At 42.3% G+C, this 18,838-nt stretch overlaps 1 protein-coding gene across 1 annotated transcript; it reads left to right on the top strand.

Annotated features, from left to right (window-relative positions):
* The first annotated feature begins 17,028 nt into the window (after positions 1-17,028).
* LOC147726620 (general transcription factor II-I repeat domain-containing protein 2B-like) lies at positions 17,029-18,141 on the top strand. Its single transcript, XM_086963484.1, has one exon. The coding sequence runs from the start codon at positions 17,029-17,031 to the stop codon at positions 18,139-18,141; it is 1,113 nt and encodes a 370-aa protein (XP_086819610.1).
* Positions 18,142-18,838: the final 697 nt, after the last annotated feature.

Genomic DNA, 18,838 nt, shown 5'->3' with positions numbered 1-18,838 from the left:
AAATGGTTCTGATAGCTGCCGGGTTTGGGGAGAAACTCAGGACTCGAATCCTAAATTGCTATCGGCTACCCATGGCGACGGTCCGAGAAAATGGGTGCTCCTCCTCCCGCTTTCCTATCGATAGGGGCACACAGCAGGGATGGTGTTGGGCATGGAAAAACTCGCATTGACGATGGCTGGTAGAGGGCCAGAATTCCCTGAGTTATGGCAACCATTCTTGACATTATTGACGCCGGAGTTCAGGGAACTGACATGCCCCCGATATTTACGATTACTACGCCTCCCTGACACTCCGATTCCCACTGTAGCTCCTGGAAAGGCCCGTGGACCTCGCTGCTGATCACTACATTCACTCCCCTTCTGTTCCTCCTTTCCGTTATTTCATAGTGGACGAGTGGTGGGTGGGTTAGGGAGGAAAGGGGCGGGCGTGGGTGGGGTTTGGGAGGGGTTTTCTGGGGGGGTTCTTCTTAAATGTTGATCTCATTGACAGGCCCACTCCATGCTTTTTGCCGTTGGCAACGCTGAATTAGATGATTGTTGTTTCTCTTGCTTACCATACGGGAGCTGTGGGTTCTGAATGTCTGTCTGCTATATATTCAATAAAAAGATTTAAACCACAAAAGTTTTAAATACAGATAGGGCATATTCACAAGGAGTTCACTCCGATTTATCTCCACTTTAACGCAGCAAAAGTGGAGATTGATTTAACACCCCATTCACAAGCTGGATCAAACTGCAGACAACACCAGTATTCCCGCGATAACTGCCCCCAAATTTATCTCCATGGTGAACACCACCAACTAACACTAATGAGATGGAGAGCAGGCTTTCGGTGCAAAAACACATGAGAAAACCACAATACCACATTCACACCGGACTGCCAGATCTGCGAAGCAAAGTAAAAACAGGGGATAAAGTGCAGTAGCACCAGGGATTTTACGCCTGCCTTTTGCTGGTGCTAAGCAGGACGACTACCCACAGCATGAAAGGAAGCCAAGCCAAGAGCCGCACCTGAAGACCCACAGATGCCATGGAGGCAATGATCATGAAGCTCCGATACCCATGAGGGTCACAACACCCACCGCCACCGTCACCACCCCCAGCCCCCAACATAGTTATTTAATAACCTGCCAACCCCTCAGCATTCACCCGTGAATGCATTTCCATCTACCTCTGTACCCCCTCAATAGAGAGGGGGTAAAGAGGTCGGGGAAAGGGCCTCTGTTGACACAGAAGTCTTTCAGGCTGTATGCCAAATGTGAAATGAACTAGACAAAGTCTCCTGCATTTGTTATTCACTTGACATCCTAACCCTCACATCCTAATATTTGTAGGACCATGCTCGCAATGCGATATCTCCTGGGTTGAGTAAGGTGAGTTATCTGGCGCTGATGTGCCATTCCACATCTATCGCCTGCTAACGCAGGAATATCGCCATTACGATGTTGTTGTTGCCTGTTTCCTCCGCCGTTCACTGTAATTATCACCATGTAGCGTGGGCTTGTGAGTACCACACTATCAAAGAGAGAAAAATCGGGGTTAGGCAGTGCTCATTTCTCTGCCGATAAATTAATGTGCCGATAGGTATCGCACATTCTTGTGAATATGCCCCATGGTCTTTTGGTGTTTTATTTGCTGTATATTCTTGATTGAGATTCTTGAGTTATAGAATTCTATAAAGAATTAATGAAGACTTGGTCATGACTGGTAAATAAATCTTCCAATAACCTTATAATAAACATGCTTAATAAACAATTTGCAATAGTGGATACTTTAATTTTACCTCATTTTATGCCACCCTCCAGGATTTGTACTTAGGGGCCAGTCTTTGGGAGGCAAACTATTTTTCTGAAAGAAATATGTATCTTACAATTTTGTATTTTAGGATAGCATATTGCCTGCTTAAACACTTCAGTCTTACTCTTACAGATGGGCAATCCCAAAGTGCCTCAGCCAAATCCATGGAGCGCCAGGCAAAGGAAAGCCCTCAAGATTTGAAAAAAAAAAGCATTCTTCATGTCCAAAAGAACCAAACAACTTTGCATTCTAAATGACAAGACAGAAGAGTGGAATATGTTTGCATGAGAAACTTTCTCTTATGAAGCTGGTTTGTTGTGATGGGTGTATTAGATTGAGGAGCACTGATTCAAATGTTACTGCCAGGATTTCTTCATAAATTTTGAATAACAAATTGGTCTATACCTATTTTGTGGGCAAGGTGCTTTTATTTTCTTTAGGGGTTACGAATTTGCAGACAGGAAAAGATTAAAAACTTGGCTCTACCCTAAACATCCTATGCACCCTGTCTGCCTCTTCTCTACTAGTGCTGGGAAGCCTTCAGGCAGACATGGGCTCTACAACTCCATATACATAAATATACTACAGTTGCCTCCTTAGGAGTACCTTGAAGTTTGCCTGATTGTGTAAAAAGACAGAAAGAATCCGGAAGTAGGATGATTGTATCTGGGAATTCCTTACTTATGCTTGAGTTAATGTATTTGTGGGATCACTGAAACAATATCGACAGACTGAATATCGAGTAGCAAAAATTTCAACAAAAAATTATCGACTACAAAAATATCGACTACCAATACTTAAACAAAAAACTACATAAATATCGAGTCAACAATATTACACCTAAAAAAAATTGACAACATTATCGACCCTAAAAAATATTACAAAACATATATATCGACTTTCAACACATATAAAGACGTACGCAAAAATATATAGACCAGTAAAATATCGCTTAATAAAATTATCGGCTTCTCTATACATCATAAAAAACAGAATATATCACAAAAAAACATAGTAAATGGAAAGATAAATCACCATACTTATATAAAATTAAAACTACTATAATCAATGAATAAATAAACATCAACATTTTTATCATAAATAAAAATGTTATAATACACTAACTTCACATATTATATTCATATAAAACATTATACATCTCACACTAAAAAACAATATTAAATAAAAAGAAAGAAAAAAAAACCTCCACAAGAAAAAATACAATAATTGGCGCGCTCCATACAAACAACATAACTACCAAAAAAATTCAAAATGTCTCAAGCAACCAATGAAATACACCAAACAAATAAACAGACCAATCAAAACAACCAACACATTGTTTTGATTGGTCTGTTTATTTGTTTGGTGTATTTCATTGGTTGCTTGAGACATTTTGAACCAACACATTCAACACTACTGCCACACGGAAAACATGGCGGCCGCGAACTAGAGCGGCGCGCTCGTCTTTGACGGAGCTCCTGAAGATATGCCCGGGCGCGATTCAGCAGGGTTGGTTTTCTTCCTTCGTGTGTCCTTGTCCGCCTGAAATGGTTCGGCGGAAAAATCTGTGAGTAGATTGTGATCCCCACATCGGAGCGAGAGTGAGCGGGAGAGGCCAGTGCAGCTCCGAGTTCTCGGGGCTCGCGACGCACTCCGCGGCGTGCTGCAGCCGCCTGACCTGCAGGGCTGCAGTGTTCTGTGCGGCGAGTGAAAACGGGCTGAAAACGTGCTTTTTTTCTAAGCCCTAGCCCTTAAAACCCCTAGAAAACTACCGGGAAAGCTTAGGTATTGTAGCGGTGGACTGGAGAAGGACGGGAGAGGGCTTCAGAGCTTAAGGGAATGTAAAGACGGTCGGGGCTTTAAGCTTTAAGCTCACGTTGAACTGCAGCTGTGAACAGTAAACAGTGAACAGTGTAAGAGCGTTGTGTAAAAAAGGAAAAAAAAAACGCTGGTTTTGATAGATGTTCTCCGGGACATTGTTACTTTAGGCGATGTATATTTCCAGGAAGTGAGCACATGGCACACAGAACAAACACAGTTTAAAGAAATAGCAGCACTTGTGATACTGAAGATTGTCGAGTAGGGAAAAAAAGAAAAAAGGGTCTCTAATTCTGATTTTCAATTTGGATTCAAGTGTGTTGTCACGGAGACTTTGCCTGTGGGGGTTATTCGAGTTGGCACAGGGTCTGATTGTGTTACTCCACGTTGCTAATCTGCTACACTTGCTATACCTAGGAAAAGTTTGAAAACTAGAAAGCATAGGAAAAGTACTAGTGCTGCGTAAAAAGGCAAACCTTGATAGAACTACCAATGTGCTGGGGTACGTTTTTTTCCCCCGCACCTTACCGCTGGGGTGACGCAGCCGTGGAGCTTCGTAGGAGCAGAAGGGCAGCGGTGTCAGTAAGAAAAGGGGCAACATCTACTTGGTGCGGCAAAGGGTACCAGCAGAGGGGGAGGGGGTTGTCAGCCTTGAGAGGCGAGCTACAGTCTTTGGATAGCCAGGGCCTTATAGACCCCATAGATATACAGGGGTATCACCGCTTGCAAGAACCAGACCCCATATCTAGTACCTTCAGATTCAACGCACAACACACTTCTAGCCAGGTATCAAGTGAGACTTCAAGTATAACTACAGTTAGAATCCTGGGGAAGCGAAAGGCTAGGGGGAAAGGAAAAGGCAGTAATAAAGGCAAAGAATTAGTTGCTGCTAAAGGTTCCAGTGATATAGCCCAAGTGCAGGGGACCGAAAAAAGCCTAGGGGAGCAGCCTCACGCAGAGCTTGAGTCTGAATCTGAGTCTGAATTTGAGGCCAAATTGGCAACTGATACATTACAACCTCCTGCCCAAAGGTTATCGAAGAGGGGGAAAGAACGTCAGCTGCGCTATACCGCTCCAAAGGAGCTGCCACATAAGGCCAGTCTAAACAAAGGGGGCTCCAAAACAAAAGCTAAAAATATCCCTCGAATCACACCCTCACTGAAGTCTTACTTTAAGGTCCTCCCCCAGGTCTTAAACATAAATCAAGAGACCCAAAAACCTCCCTGTGCACAATCTGCATCTACGTCAGGGGTGTTGGCCGGCCTTGCAACACCTACAGCCACACTCGAGAATCTGGGAGATAAGGAAAAAAAACTAGAAGCTAAAGGAGACCCAGCTAGAGGTATAGAGATGGGAGACCCAGTAGACCGAGTCGCGGATGCAACCCTCCCACAGGAACAGCAAGCCTTCACCGATGCAGCGGGAAGTAATACAAATGATTTGTCTCTAAGCAGACGGGGCTGCGAAGATGACGCTGAGGATAATGGAAGTGATGATACTATTCAAGCCATACTTCTTAGCATGAGGAAAGAAATTAGAAACGGATTTGAGGAATCAAAGCGATGCTTTGAGGAATCCAGACTCACGCAATCAGAGATCCGTGCAATGTGCGAAAATCTAGAGTCTAAGGTGGACGGTCTCTCACTAAGAACAGGGGGTCTAGAGAATTGTGTTGAAGAACTCAAGGCAAAACTGGAGGCTGCCGAGGGGAAGATTCAAACATTAAGACGAGAAGGTAATACAGTAAAAGAGAGGGTGGAATCCCTAGAAAACTTTTCTAGACGAAATAACCTAAGGCTCCTAAAAATACCGGAAGGGAAAGAAGGTGGAGACTTAAAGAACTTTGTTGCAACTATATTAAAAGACTCTCTAAATATGGATGAATCTGTGTCCGAGATAGAAGCGGATATTCAGAGGATACACAGGGACCCATTCCGCCTTAAACCTGGGAGAGATAAGCCAAGGAAGATCCTGGTGAACTTCTTAACATATTCTCTAAAAGAGAGGATTTTGACTTCAGCCCTCAAAGCCAAGACTTTGAAAGCTTTAGACTTCTCTTTTGAAGTGAGGTCGGACCTGTCCAAAACTACACTGGATAGACAGTGGGAGCTAGGCCAAAGGATGGAAAAATTCAGAAGCCTAGGAGCGACGGTTCAAATGAGATTCCCTGCCTTTTTAAGGGTAATGTACAATAACAAAATGTACAATGTCAAATCCCCCTTTGAAGCTGAAGAGTTACTTGTTACTATTAGCGAACATGCGAACCCTCCGGATCAAGGGTGGAAAAAAAAAAAAAAAATAATAATAATAATAATATAACACAATATAAATATATAACAGAGCAATTTGTTAAATGAGATAATATCAGAAAAGGAGTTAAATGAAAAAAAAAAAAAAAAAAAAAAGGGGGGTGTGAAAATAAAATAGATTGAGAAACAAGAAAAAGAACAAAATTCACGAAGGGAGAGGGTAAAAAAAAAAAAAAAAAAAAAAAGTAGTAGGGAAGAAGGGGAAGGGAAAAAGGAAGTAAAGAAAAAGGAAATAGGAAAGGGGGTGAAAAAAAATATATAAAAAAAAAAAAAAAAAAGAAAAGGAAAATCAAGGGACAAATAAAGAAATGCTAAAACACAAAGTATCTAAATTTGGGCCTGGATATATAATTTCGAGTTTAAATCCAGGAAAACTAAACAGGAGCAAGTGACAGATAAACATTAGTTATTCAACCTCAGAACCTTACTATAGATCTACTTATTTATTCTTGAAAGTTCGAGGTATAACGTCTATTGGGACTATTTTCAATCCCCATATTAGCGCCTGAAGTCCACCCTCGATCACCCGATAATCTTCATTGGGAATAAAAAGATAAATAATAATAACGCATAATACATAAAGAAATATAATTGGGACTTTAGGAGTTAACACCGCCTTTATCTTAGATATAGAGACCAACAAAATAGGTATTAGGGCATGGAGCAGGAAAACGTCAGAGACGACAAGCTGGCAATACATCAAGCCAGAGTAAGTTGGGGGGGGGTTTCCAGGGGAGGGGGGGATGGGAAGGGAAAAGCAAAAAATAAAAGTCCTCATAAACCGAATACAATAATTATGAAGAATATAGATCCATCAGTCTCTCAAAGCAGCTGTTTGGTCAAAATAGCTAAAGATAAAATTAACAACAGGCTTTTTTTTAAAACAATAAGAATTAGAGGAGGGGGGCGGGAAACTTGGCTAAATATCAATGGCAGACATTAAATTCATATCCTGGAACGTAAATGGTCTGCGTGTTAGGGCTAGAAGAAATAGAATCTTGCAATACCTAAGGGACTCACCCGCACAGATCATTGCGATCCAGGAAACACACTTGAATAAACAGGAAATTACAGATATACTTAAAAAGCTCAAATGGGTTGATAAATTTATAACCACGGATCACAATACCAGTATCCGCGGCACAGCTATCATTTTCAAAAAAGCAGCTAGGGCCCAGATCACGAGTTGGGAAATGGATGTGAGTAGTAGATGGCTGATAGCTAATGTTCAATTACATTCGAAGGACACTACTATTATCAGCTATTATGGACCTAATCAGGACGATCCTTCTTATTTAAACACCCTGCAGAACCATTTGATTACCTGTTCCGATCCTATAATATGGGTGGGAGATTTTAATCTTGTCCTAGACCCAAAGCTAGATAAATCCCCTACTTCCAGAGCGGTTGCGCATAGTAATATGAGGGGCACACTACTCAGATGTATGTTGAATCTTGGTTTAATAGACCTATGGAGACAAAGGTCTGGCAATGCTATGGGAGTCTCCTACCACAACTACAAATACAGACATAAATCACGGATTGACTACGCTCTATTCAGTCGCTCTATTAAAGATCGGGTTAAAAATATAACATACCTCCCTTTACACCTGTCAGATCATTCTGCTATTTCTTTCTCTGTAAAATTAGATCAGAAGCCCACTCACCATTCCTGGTCGTTCGACAGAACAATTTTATTGGAGGAAGAGGAGAAAGATTATTTGATGTATGAAACAGCCTCCTTTCTAGAGCAAAACTTAGGCTCTACTTCTCTGGTTACAGTATGGGAGGCTTGGAAGGCCTTCATAAGGGGGTGTATTACAGGAAGGGCCTCATACAGGAGAAAGAAATATGATGAGGGAATCCGACATATTGAGCAAGAATTGATACATCTTGAAGCATTAGACCAGCTCCCTTCAGACAATCAAGAGGAGAAGACAGAATTAAAAGCCAAGTTAGACATACTACTACAGGAGAGGATAAATAAAAGATGGCAGGCAAGCAAACTTGCCCACTTCGAATATGGTGAATCTGCAGGAAAATTGTTGGCTTGGAAAATTAAAGCTGATCAATCTAGAAATTTTATCAAATAGGTGAGGGTCGCTGGAGAAGTTAATAGTAGGTCAACGAACATGGCCATAGGGGAAGCCTTCAATGAGTTCTTCCAGAATATATACACTGAGGAACTGAATGTTAATGTAGAGGAAAGGAACGAATGGCTGAATAACATAATTCTTCCGGTATTGGAGAGCTCCCAAACGGATAAAATAGATAAAGACATAACGGAACTAGAAGTTTCTAACACCATCAAGCAATTGTCACAGGGCAAAGCCGCGGGACCAGATGGCCTCCCAGGAGAATTATATAGAGTACTCAATACTACGCTTACCCCAGTCCTTACGAACCTTTTTAATGACATAATGATCAGAGGGCAGACACCACCAAGCTCCTGGGGGGAGGCAAATATAACCTTAATATTAAAAACAGGCAAGGACCCAGCCGAATGTGGTTCATATCGCCCAATCTCGCTTCTCAATAGTGACTATAAGATATTTACCTCAATTTTGGCTGCGAGATTGGGAAGCGAGATTGGGTCGATAATCCACTCTGATCAAAAGGGGTTTATTAGAGGCCGGCAGTTGGCTGATCTAACCTACGATCTGGTGGGAGCCACGGACATTGCCTCAACTTTTGGTCTACCCCTGGCCATCATGACCCTTGACGCTACTAAAGCGTTCGATAGAGTAAATTGGGCATACCTAAATTCAATAATGAATAAATTTCTGCTCGGACCCAAATTTTGTAGGACCATAGGTTTATTATATAACAACCCTAGAGCATCCCTATTAATAAATGGTACACAGACAACTCCTTTTAAAATTAGCCGAGGAACAAGGCAGGGCTGCCCCTTGTCCCCTCTCCTTTTTAATTTATATGTTGAACCGTTTGCACAATCCATCAGGGAGGATACCAACATTCCACATTTTACTTTTTCGGGCTGGGAAAAGAAAATTGGTCTCTATGCCGATGACATACTCATTTATACAACTGACCCCACACTGGCATTTCCCATAATTATACAGAAGGCGGAGATGTTTGGGAGATTCTCGGGTTACGAAATTAATGCAGGAAAAACCGAGATTATGGTTTGGAATATTCCAAATCTTCAACTCCCTGTAAAATCGTCAATGAGATACCTGGGAATTACAATAACTAACGACTTAGAACACTTGACGCAAAATAACCTAGCACGTGTTTCGCGAGAATCCCAAATTTTGATGAAAGCCTGGTCCTTCCTCCCACTTAATATCTATGGGAGAACTAGCCTGATAAAAATGAGTATTCTCCCGAAATTTACTTTTATTTTCAATGCCATCCCGCTAGTCTTTGATACCAAACAGCTTGCAAAATGTCAGCAGAACATTAATTCTTTCATTTGGGGATATAAATCCAGCAGGTTAGCTTGGAAAAAATTGAGAAGGAGAAGAGAAAAGGGAGGGCTCGCATTGCCAGACCTGGAATATTACGCTTGGGCATTTCATCTAACCCATTCTAGGATGTTACTTAAGCTACCCTGGGGAAATGCAAATGGGTTTATGTACAAGGCAATGCTACTGGGTTCGGACCTACCGGTTAATGGTTTTCTTTTCAAGTTCGGCCACCAGAAGTTTTTCAAAAAAATCAGGCTAAAGACACTATTGAGCATCTTGAAAGAATGGTCTCAAATAAAGTCCAAGGCCGGAATAGGATACCTATCTGAACATGCACCAATTTGGGACCTACCTGGGCTAGCATCACAAGAAGTCAACATAGTCAAAAGAGTCCTGTCAGACGCAGGGATCACAAAGTGGGGAGACTTGCTGTTGGAAAGATCAATCATTGACTGGGAAATTTTCAAGCAAAAAGTAACATCATCACTCTCCTGGATAGTATATCTACAAATAGGAAGCTGGTTTCGGACTCAAATTAAGAAAAAAGGAATGATGGGAGAGGAGAGTCCTTTAGAAAATATCCTAGTGGAAAAAATTGCGGGGAAAAAGGAAGTTGCACTCTTTTATTGGCATATTATAGAGGATGGTGAGCGTGATTTTAACCTCCCGGAAAAACTTTGGGGTGTGGAGGGAGAACCAGATAGAGAGATTATTTGGGAGGAATCTTTCACCCTTCTTTACAAAATCATCAAGCCAGCATGGCTGAGACGCAACCACTTCTTCACACTTCACAGAGCGTATTATTCCCCTAAAAGACTGTCGAAATTTCAAACAGGGAAGTGCTGTTGTAAATGCTCTTTACCAGCAGCATCAGACCTTCACATGTTTTGTGAGTGTCCAAATATAGCCACTTTTTGGCATGAAGTCAGAACAACACTTGAATCTATTCTGGGTATCACGATTACGTGCACATGGTCTTTAATAATTTTTGGACTAAACCACAATATTAAGGGATTAGAGAGAGATTTCCTGTTTTATGCCATCTTACTGGCAAGAAGAGAAATTTGTAAAAATTGGGTCAACATAAATCCCCCAACACATGCAGAGTGGCTGTCTTCACTTTATGCAACATCAAGGCTGGATCTATCGAGAACATGCAGCCCTCGATCGCTTAAATTTTGGGACTTTTTGATTGATTGGACGAGGGATAGTTAGACAACCCGGGTTTTTTTTTTGTTTTTTTTTTTTCCCGGGTCCGATGATTAGGCCTAAAATCTCTCTGTCCTATATGGTGGTATCGTATAGCTACGGGACATCTGGCCGAACTGGTCTGAAGGGAGTATGTCCGTCCAAGCTCTGTTGGTGACACTGAGGCTGACTCTCGGGGCACCTGGAGCTCAACATTGGTCTCCGAGGGGCTACGGGGGGGTCGGTCCTCGTGTCTGAGAGGACAAGAGTATTGTTGGATCGACTTTTTGGCTAATGAGGACAAAAAAAAAAAAAACAACCAACACATTATTGAAACACTATAAAAAGAAATAAAACACACAATTAGAGAACACTTTGTACCACAAAAGGTTAAGAAGGGGAAACTCTGCCAAATTTTCACCAGAACAGAAATCTGCTACAATCAAACAAAGGATATACTAAATAAAAGTAAGTACCACTACCTTATAATAACTACTACACTTAGCACTAAAAACTAAAAATAATAAATTAAACAATAAACGAATCACTTTCTCTCATTCTTACCATGTCTTGCAGATATATCAAAATTAAAGAAAAAAAGGCCAACATTTACAAGCCTACCAACTCTAAAAACAAAGTAAGTATACAAACTAAAATAACTGAGACAACTCCCAAAAGAAAAGTTAGCAAGAAAAAGTCCATATGGAAAGAAATCCAATAATGTCACAAAACATATACAATAAATCTTTTTTTCTTTACCCAACAGAACCATCAACAAAACAAACAGAGAAGAAAAGCATCCAAACACACAGCACAGCCCTCCAAACAACTGAGATACAGGTAAATATATTTTGAAAATGTGATGAATGCAAAGGATAAACGTAAAACAATACTAAATTTCTCTATGCAACATTTATTTACTGTAGAAAGAAAACAGAAAAATGACAGAAGGAGCCAAATGTATAACTTCATAGAAAGGCAAAATGCTTCTTTGTTATATGGACTATACATATACCCAAGAAAAACAGCATGAATTGAAAGTTTTTGGGAAATGCAGCAAATATTACAGTAATAAATGTTATGGTCAAGCTATAACACAGGAAACAACTGAAACTAATACAACAGAACATAACCACCCTTCCAACGTGACAGAAATAGAAATTAGACAAATGCTTGACTCACTAAAAGAAGCAAGAACTAGCACAGACCTCCCATCTACAACTATTCTTAAAGAACATTTAAAAACTCTCCCCCAACATGCATCAAGCCAACTCCCTTCTATAGAATCGCTAAAAAGGACAATAGCTAGGTAAAAAAGAACAACTGCGGCTACACCACATGTGCCAAAAACCTTTGAGGAAGTCCAAATTCCACCTGAACTACAATTAACTCATAATGACGAACCATTCATCCTATATGACAATGCATGTAAAGGAAAAAGAATTATAATGTTTGCTACAGCAGACAATATGGTGAAACTACACCAATGCGAAACATGGATGATGGACGGTACATTCTCAGTATGCCCAAAACCTTTCTACTAATTATACCCCATCCATGTACACAAAATCCTAACTTAAGTCTGTCTTAAGTCTGTCTTAAGTTTGTCTTAAGACAAACTTAAGACAAAATCCTAACTTCTGTGAATACCAAAAGTCGTAAGTTCATTCTGTGAATGCCAAAAGTAGTAAGGGCATTCTGTGAATACCAAAATAGTAGTAAGTTTAGGATTGAGTCTTAAGTTCATTCTGTGAATCGGGCCCCTATTGAATACGTGTTCAGAATGTTTGCTCCTGCGGCCATCTTCTTTGCTTATGGTTGCCTTTTCTTGGACTGTGCCCCTGTTACGTCACCCCCGGCACCCGGCGCGAAGCACAGGCCCTTTAAAAGTCAGCTGTAACTAGCGCTGTTACAGCTGACATTTGAAGGACCTGTTAAGGGCTTCCTGTGTCCGTGGTGACGATGTTGACGTCCTTCTCTGCAGCAGCCCCGGAGAATCTTCATCCCGTTGCAGCAGCCCTGGAGAATCATCACCTTCATCGCGTTCCTTGCAGCAGCAGCCCAGGAGAATCCTCAGTGAAGTCCTCGCTGCCCCCAGCCACGGAGAATCTTCACTGCAGTCGTAAAGTCTTCAGCCTTGATAGTTTAACTGCAGGTAAGTGAACTATGGTCATATTTCACTTTTTGCTTTTGTTATGTATGGTTGGCTAAATATTGGAAGCGTTAAGTGCTGTACACAAATGCCTCCTGAGCTCCCCTATTAGGCTGCATTCTTGGAGTTCTCAGTCAGCCCCTCGCTTCCAGCCTCGGACACAAGCATTTTAATTAGTTCCATATCGAACATGCACGTGAGGCATCGGGCCTGGATGCAGCCCGACTCCCGAACAACTAACTAGGGCGGTTCCTGACGTACGGTGTCGGAGCTCTGTCTCCTACTCTCTGCTCCTCGTCTCTCTTAGCACTCTGAATTTTTCTTTCTTTCTCCCCTCCCCTCTATATATTTTCTTCTTGCCCTCCTTTCTCATCTTGTCTTCTGGCACTTCTGCGTTCATTTTTCTTGTTCATCTGTTCTTTTTTATGTCACCCTTCCTTCTCTTTGTGTGTTTCACCTCACTCTTGTTTTCCGTCCCCTCAACTGTCTTTCTCTCCCTGTCTGTCTTTTTTCCTCTCACTCTCCCTTTCTCAAATTGTCTCTGATGTGGAGACGGGGCTCCCGCTGCCAAAGTATGTAAAAATGCAGCTGCTCTCCTGAGACAAGGGGGGCATTACCTGGCCTGTAAAGTCACACAGGCTGATGTAGTGTTTCATCTCCCTGCTTTTGCTGTGTCTGGCCTAACGCCATCACTACAGGATAGAATAATGGTGCACCAGGGAGAGGGATGCACCACCAAGAAGAGGGGTCTGACATTACCTGCTACATGCAGAGACCTGCATTGTTGTTGGAACAGGAGCCCGAGACCTCTGACCCCGAATGAATGATTGTTACAGCGGCACAGGAAGGGCCTGGGCCCTTAAAAAGGAGGATTGTCGCCAGGGTGCCTCACAAGCTCCCCCTGAAGTAAGAGCACGCTTGCTGATGGTCCAGCTGGTAGGTACGGGACCTGTTCTTGAGACAGTGGGTCGACTCTATTGCATTTCCCTGCATAAACAATCGCCGTGCATGTGCCCCCATGGATAGCAGAGCCCCGTCTTCTCTGTCCTGTGACCTGCAGTTAAGCTACTGGGGGTGGGCATGGGCTACCCCTGAGCTCGGGGGACTGAAAGCAAACATGCTTAATTTGTGCTGGCACAGCAATGAAGCACACTGAACAGGAGTCCGAGAAACAAATAGAAAGTGAGTGGGAGACAAGGGGGGGAGAGAAAGAGATAAGGGGAGAGGGGATGGAAAGGGAGGGGAGGTAACTGGGGAGGGATGGAAAGAGGTGAGGGAACGGGATGAAAGTGAAGATGGGGCAGTAAAATGAAGATGGGGCAGGGACGTGAAGATGAGGCAGGAAAGTGAAGATGAGGCAGGGAAGATGGGGCAGATAAATGAAGATGTGGAAGGTAACCTTAAACTGCAATCCACCTTGGGTGCCCTGATACCTCCAACTCCTGCCGAACCACCTGAACACGTTTCCATGAAGGTGGATTCATCAAAGTGGCAGGGTAGAATGGGTGACATAACTGACATTGACCTCACTTAAATGGCATGGATGCAAAAGGGGTGAACACCTGTTTTCTAGTATGTATTGATTTGTTCTTGGGGAAGGACTGGCTTTTGCAGCAGGGACTTACATTGAAGGTGTTTGACAATTGCAAGGTTCTGTACTGAAAAACACTGTCATTGAGACCGCCTTACGTCCTTTCCGCATTCCCACAGCCCACGATGTCCCAGACATACTGCCATGACGTGCTCCTCCCCCACCTGCCCTACCCAGAATTCTTTTAATTAAAATGCCCTGTGTAAAAGAAAAATATGTTTCTTTTTTTTTTTAAGATTTGCATTTCAAATACTACTATCCAAACACTGAAAACTTGTTTCAGGGTTTCTGATGGGAAGTTTTCTTTTGTCAAATTGTGTTTAATTAAAAAAATAGAGATGCAGTAGCATTTGCTTCATTCTACGGGAGGAATAATACGGAGTGGATCACAATAAGGAACTGTAAAAGGGGATTGTTTTATTGTCAAGTTTAGTGCTAAACCAGGCATCTCTGCCATTTTAGCTCACATCATCTTGCATTCTACCACGCCTAATTTTGGGATCATTTAAACTAAAACCCCTTAATGCAGATGAACATATCCCAAACAGCCAGGGATTCATGAATAGGAGACAATGTAAAAACTGTGCTGTTTTTGAGTATTCCCTCTGGAACTACACTGGTACAGAGGGTGGTAGTGGCATGGTCTGTAAGGAAGCAAACAGACACTTGGACTCTTTCCGCCATCTAGTGCTGTGAGCTGTGAAACAGTGAGCTCCCAGGCAGGTTAATTTAAAAGTGGGTGGAAGGGAGGTAGGAATGCTGGCTGTGAGTATCATCTCTCTTTCTCCCCACCTGTCTCACATGCCATTGTAGTAATGTTAGATCAAAACAGTAACTCACATATGAGAAATGGGAGTGGAGTCACAGACATTATTTGCAGTAATATTAGTGAGCTACTGCTGTGTTACAACATTGAAAACACTGTTACTAGCCATGATTATAAAATGTAAATACATTGAGAATTTAGGCGAATGCACATGTACACTTCTAGTGACTGGGCCAAAGACGGCATCAAGCTCTCAATTCATTGCAATCTTGCCAAGGCTAGACATTTTGGCTTTGCTAATGCTTGCTTCCTTGTTTGTACTTTCAGCTAGCTGGAGATATTTAAGAACCTGCATTGTTGAATTATATAACGTCATAAGCTGTAACTGGGCAATGATATGCCAAACAAATACTAACAATTGGGATGTTTTGCTCTTTCTGGCCACACCTTACTCTGCCCACTGGCACACTCTTCTGGTTATTCCTGCCCTCTGATTCTCGGCCTGCTCTACTAACCCCCCACCTGTACCTGTCCCCTCCCCTCGCCCATCCCCTCTCTACAGACCTGACCATTGTATCCTAGCCTATCAGATTCCTTTAGTTTGGCAGGTGCTTCACACCAAATAGCGCTGTCCAGATTAGCTCCTTCCATATGTTTTCTACTGTATCCTTGTACTGTGTGCATGCCGGGTCTGGTGGCGCAGTGGAAAATGCGCCCGCTGCAGGGGCCTGTGTTCTACCTCATTCTCACAGGTTCAAATCCTGGTGGGTTGTGCCTTTCGTCCATCTGAGGGGGATAAAATGAGTTGGGTAGCAATAAACATCTGTTATTCAGCGCCAAGATACCTATGGGTGGACTTGTGCTTGTATATACATGTGTGTATGCCATTTATTTCAAATCCCTATTGAGTGACACATTTAATGCATAAACTAACTTCTGGCTTTAGGAAAGCCCCTGTTTTTCATATACAGGTTTATCCAATACTTTGTATGTTTAAACAAACCATTACTTTGGTGTCGCTCACAGATCTGTTGCGAGAAGTGGTGTTGGTCCATCGGTTGTGACGTGGTGTCTGTCCACCGGTCGTGACGCAGTGTCCGTCAATCGGTCGTGGGACGTGGTGGTCCATTGGTCGTGTCGTTCCATGGGTCGTGGAGCGGTGCCGGTCCATTGGTCATCCGGTGGAAAATCAGATTCCTGGTCCTTGTTGCTTGTTGCATAGTAACAAACTAGCTGGAGAGCTCCGCAATGGCCTACAGTCCAGTTTCCAAGCCTTGCAAATGACCCCGATCGATACAGAGCAAACGCAGGACCTTCCAGGAAGCATGGGAAGAAGAGTACTTGTTTGTAGAATGACCAAAAGAAAAAGCCACCTGTTTGCTTTGCAAAGAAAAAGTAAATGTTCTTAAGAGGTATAACCTGGAACCGCACTACAAAACGCGGCACTCTGGATATACTGCAAACTTCCCACTGAACTCAAAACTGCGTTCTGCAAAAGTGGCATCGTTGAAGCAAGCTCTTCTTTCCCAGCAGAAGATCTTCCATTGCCAGATGAAGGAATCTGAGGCTGCAACCGAAGCGTCTTTAAAAATATGCTACTTGCTTGCCAAACATAAAAAACATTCTCAGATGCAGAGCTGGTGAAGCAATGTTTCCTTTTAGCAGCCAAAATTTTATTTGACAACTACACTAATAAAGCCAGCGTTTTAAAGGAAATCGGTGCATTCAAGCTATCGGATTCCACATGTGCACGCAGAATAGAGGCAATGGGACAAAACGTCCAGGAGCAGGTGATCAAAGCAGTGAGAGAGTCACCGTTCTTCAGCATTGCCATGGATGAGTCCACAGACATAGGCGATGTGGCCTAGTTATTAGTTTGGGTGAGGTATCTGGATCAATCGCTTCATCCCAAAGAAGAGCTCCTGTGCCTTCTACTACTGCAAGGGCACACAAGAGGAGAAGATGTACTGGATAGTATGTGCATCTACTTTAAAACAAATGACATACCACTGAACACTCTTGTCAGCATAACAACAGATGGGGCTTCTGCCATGGTAGGCCATGACAGAGGCTTCGTATCTATGCTTAAAAAGAAGCTCATAGGACAGACTGTGATAGACTACCGCTGCATTATTCACCAGGAAGTGTTGTGTGCAAAATTAAAGCATGGAGAACTGAATAATGTCCTAAAAGGTGCAGTGAAAATAGCAATGCTGCAGGAATCTGAAGCGGAACAAACCGACGTCATGATGCACACTGATGAGCGTTGGCTAAGCAAAGGGAAGGTTCTGGAGCGGTTCATTGCATTGCTTCCTGAAATTGAACTCTTTGTGAACAGTAGAGGCCAATCGTTCCCAGAACTAACAAATGTGAAATGGCTTGTTATGCTCCATTTTAATTCAGATCTTTTCACACATTTCAATTCTCTCAATTTGACCCTGCAAGGTAAACAACAGCTTGTGTGCTCCCTCTTGAATGGTATTTATGCTTTTGAAAGTAAGCTTGTGCTATTCAAGGAACAACTGGATGATAGTGACTTCACCCACTTTCCAAAACTGTTGGCGGTGATGCAGAGGTTTCCAGATGCACAAGAAATTCTGGCAAACCTTGACCCTGGTGCATGTCTTGAGGAAATTTCTGGGGAGATCAAACGACGATTTTTGCAATTCAGAGCCCTCACCCCTCTGTTCAGGCTGGTTGAAAACCCCTGGATGGTGAGTGCACGAAATCTTGATGTTGTTGCCCTTATTGGTATGGGAAGGGCTCAAGCAGAACTAGAGCTCATTGACATGCAGCACAATTCAGCCCTCGAAGCATCTTTTTTGGGGCAAGCACCAGAAGACTTCTGGAAAATTGTGCCCCCTGACAAGTTTCCTCTTCTTTTAACAGTGGCCCAGAAGGTACTTTGTATGTTTGGGTCAACATATGCTTGCGAATGTTCATTTTCCACATTGGGACTGTTGAAGAGCAAACTTAGAAATAAGCTTACAGACATACATCTGGAGCAGCTCTTAAGGCTTGCCATTTCCAACTTGGTACCAGATTACAGAAAACTAATTGGTGACATGAAATGTAAAATAAGTTCGTAGTGTTTGTCTTTAACATATCTATTTTTGGGACTCTGAAGCCTGTGCTGCACTGTGCATGTGCTGAATATCTGTTTGCTGTAAATTGCCATTCAATCCCACTTAAGATTGCTCTTGTCTGCTAATAACAAAATACTATAAACATGTGCTGCATGTAGTTACATCTGCTTTGGAAATACAGCACTGTATAGTAATGTTCTGAAATGGCAGTGGTCTTTTTTTACCCCCTCTAGCCCTGCCCCAAATGACCCCGCCCCCACCGGTGCGGCCCTCGGCCACAAACCACACTGTAAATTCGGCCCCAGAGAGAAAGTTTGTGAGTACCCATGTTCTATTGAGTCACTTTTTTGATGTAATGTTTGCGCCAATAATGCAGCAAATTGGTTACGTATTTGCAAAATGAATCAGGATTGTATAGTAAAATGCAGCTGTCATATATATATAGAATGTGTTTACTCACTTTACTGTTTCTAGTCTAGTAAATGTGTTTTGGTAAAATACAAGGTCTAATATGTGTTGTCTAGAATCACACTGTGCATCTGTGTACATTTACGAATTATTCTGAGAGAAGCACTTTTGTATGTTTTGTGTTTGCAGACACATAACTGCTAAAAAATCTATCCTTTTTTCAAGTTTTGATAGAATTAGAAACCAGTTATTGCTTTTGTAGTTGGAAAATGACTCATGGTTGTACAGTAAA

The sequence above is a fragment of the Lissotriton vulgaris genome, chromosome 3_1 (assembly GCF_964263255.1).
Source record: "Lissotriton vulgaris chromosome 3_1, aLisVul1.2, whole genome shotgun sequence".
Classification (NCBI taxonomy): Eukaryota; Metazoa; Chordata; class Amphibia; order Caudata; family Salamandridae; genus Lissotriton; species Lissotriton vulgaris.
The sequence above is the reverse complement of the archived record's forward strand: the minus strand, read 5'-3'. Positions and strand labels throughout refer to the sequence as shown.

What these genes read in the sequence shown, in the direction of transcription:
- LOC147726620 (XM_086963484.1), top strand. Translation starts at nt 17,029, where the DNA reads ATGTGCATCTACTTTAAAACAAATGACATACCACTGAACACTCTTGTC.